Source organism: Camellia sinensis, chromosome 2 (genome assembly GCF_055761805.1).
Source record: "Camellia sinensis isolate YWXY chromosome 2, ASM5576180v1, whole genome shotgun sequence".
In the NCBI taxonomy this organism is placed as follows: domain Eukaryota; kingdom Viridiplantae; phylum Streptophyta; class Magnoliopsida; order Ericales; family Theaceae; genus Camellia; species Camellia sinensis.
Window position 1 is genome coordinate 31,821,944 of NC_138962.1, and position 2,726 is coordinate 31,824,669.

The window sequence follows — 2,726 nt, forward strand, 5'->3', positions numbered from 1 at the left end:
TTTGGGCATATCGAACAACCCCGCGACGTTCGACCGGGGAAACTCCGTTTGCTTTGGCTTATGGCATGGAGGCGGTCATACCCTTGGAAGTTGAAATGCCCACCCTCAGAACTGAGAGTTTTGAGCCCGAGCTAAATGCCGAGGCTATTGCCTTGGAGTTGGACTTAGCGGAAGAGCGCCGGGAGAAAGCCCTCATCCATGTTGCCGCTTACCAACAAGAGCTCTCCAAGAAGTATAACAAGACAGTGCACCCCAGACCGTTCAAAGTTGGGGATTGGGTTTTGAGGAAAATTATGGGCAACACCCTGGTGCCAGGAGAAGGCAAACTAGGGGCAAATTGGGAAGGACCTTACAAGATCACTGGTCTGGCGGGCAAGGGGGCTTACCACTTGGAGGATCTAGAGGGAAGAGCCATACCCCGGCCATGGAATGCGGCCAACTTGAAATTGTATTATTTTTAAGCTTTTTACTTTCCTCTTTTTTGTAAAGCAATTTTTTGGCTTGCAAAGCAGAATGTAATTCTTTTTGTCAAACTATAGAAGTCATTTTGCATTAGCACTCGGATTGTTCTTTTAATGTTTAAAACCGAGATGATTTGCTCCGGTTGGAAGAGTTGGTGTTTTGTCCAACTTAGGATCCCCAACCGAGATGATTTGCTCCGGTTGGAAGAGTTGGTGTTTTGTCCAACTTAGGATCCCCAACCGAGATGATTTGCTCCGGTTGGAAGAGTTGGTGTTTTGTCCAACTTAGGATCCCCAACCGAGATGATTTGCTCCGGTTGGAAGAGTTGGTGTTTTGTCCAACTTAGGATCCCCAACCGAGATGATTTGCTCCGGTTGGAAGAGTTGGTGTTTTGTCCAACTTAGGATCCCCAACCGAGATGATTTGCTCCGGTTGGAAGAGTTGGTGTTTTGTCCAACTTAGGATCCCCAACCGAGATGATTGCTCCGGCTGGAAGAGTTGGTGTTTTGTCCAACTTAGGATCCCCAACCGAGATGATTTGCTCCGGTTGGAAGAGTTGGTGTTTTGTCCAACTTAGAATCCCAACCGAGATGATGTATTCCGGTTGGAAGATTTAGTGTTTTATCCAACTTTGGATTCCCAACCGAGATGAAGTACTCCGGTTGGAAGAGTTGGTGTTCTGTCCAACTTGGGATTCCCAACCGTGATGAAGTACTCCGGTTGGAAGAGTTGGCGTCTTGTCCAACATGGTATCTTGTCCAAACTTAGCAACAACCGAGATGGATATTTCGGTGCGTGAATTTGTTTTGTTATGGACTCCGGTCGACCAAGTGTTCAAATGATAAGTCGTACTGAGATAGTTTGCTGAAGACGGAATTAATTACTACCGGGCAAACACTTGGCGAAAATTCAAAATTTTTCATTGATAAAGAAATTCATTACAAAAGGTGGGGACAAAGCCCGGTTACATCAAGTGTATTGAAAGCAAAAATACAAAGAAAAGAAACCTAAACTAAGGGGGAAAGATTGGCGAACTCATCCTCGGCAGCATCAGCATCAAGGTCAACAGCTTGGCTTGCTTCTTGAGCGCCGGGCTCATCGTTGCCGGGCTGTTCAGGCACCTCGGCCTCTTCTTCCTCAGAATCTGTGTCATCCTCTCCATCTTCAAGTCCTTCCTCGGCCTCCGCTTGAAGCGCAGTAAATACATCATTTGCATATGGCACGAGGTAGACCGGTAGTGAAGCTTTGGGAGGATTGGCAAAAACGTCGGTGTCAGAGCCCTGGCCGAGGTGTTCACAAGCAGACTTCCAACCGGCCTTGAAGTAGATGTCTTGTGTTGCAAACACCTGCTTCTTATAGCTCTCCTCGGCCTCGTTGAACCCGGCCTTGTTGGCAGCCCGGCAAGCCTTTTTCTTCGCCTTCTTCAAAGCGTCAACCTCGGCCTGAAGCTCACTTTGTTTTTTCTCGGCTGCGCCCAGCTGACCGAGCAGTCTATTATTGTCATGGTTGGCCATTTCGAGAGAAGCTTTAGCCCGGCCGAGCTCGGCTTGGAGGCTTTCAACATGGCTCGCAGTGTCGTTGGCTTTCTGCCTAAGCCGGTGGATGCGCTCTAGGACCAAATGTTGTTTTTGAATGGCCTGCAAAAAGAAGCAAAGTACATCAGAAAGGGGACCGAGCAAGAAGGACCGAGCAAACACCTGTGAAATGTTAAAAAGAACGCCGACTTACCCTGGCCATCGACTTCACAGAAGATTTTACCAGCCGGGTGTCAGGGACGTGGTCACTGCCTACCACGTCGCCCGGTAGGAGAAATGCTTTGGAGAGATCGAAGGCAAGCAAATGTTCTTTGTCTGCCTTGATCGATGCAGTCGCCGGGATGTCCTGTCCCCGGTGCTTCAGCTGAGGACGCCAAGCGGGCACGGGAGCAGGAGTTTCAGCAGGATGCTCGGTTGTCAGCTCGGTGACGAGCTCGGCGGAGGGATCTGCCCTTGGCCTTTTTCCAGCCCGGCGCGCTTCTCTGGCGGATTGCACGGCAGCTGGAGTCGGAGAAGCAAGGGCTACGACGGCTGCACTCGATTGACCGGCAGCCGGGGAACGGGTGGTGACGCTCGGTATCTCGGCTGAGGTCGCGGTTAGAAGGTTTTTGATCCGAGATCTTTTGGCCATTTCTTGCTCGTCAGTTAACCGGATTAATGGGACGTCTGGTAGTGTTGGATCGGGAGGTGGCGAAGGAGCTCTGAGGAAGTCAGTTACTCTACTCCGGC

The 2,726-nt window shown here is 50.1% G+C and overlaps 1 protein-coding gene across 1 annotated transcript; it reads right to left on the reverse strand.

Moving 5' to 3' along the window:
- Positions 1-1,360: 1,360 nt before the first annotated feature.
- Positions 1,361-2,726, reverse strand: LOC145819957 (uncharacterized). Its single transcript, XM_082914035.1, has 2 exons — positions 2,191-2,726; positions 1,361-2,099 (listed from the first exon to the last, which is right to left on the reverse strand). The coding sequence occupies exons 1-2, from the start codon at positions 2,626-2,628 to the stop codon at positions 1,470-1,472; spliced, it is 1,068 nt and encodes a 355-aa protein (XP_082770161.1). The 5' UTR covers positions 2,629-2,726; the 3' UTR covers positions 1,361-1,469.

Bases quoted from the DNA above. Each gene is read 5' to 3' on its own strand.
- LOC145819957 (XM_082914035.1), bottom strand. From the start codon at position 2,628: ATGGCCAAAAGATCTCGGATCAAAAACCTTCTAACCGCGACCTCAGCC. The intron at 2,100-2,190 runs GTAAGTCGGCGT...TTCTTTTTGCAG, and splicing joins CTGTGAAGTCGATGGCCAGG to GCCATTCAAAAACAACATTT.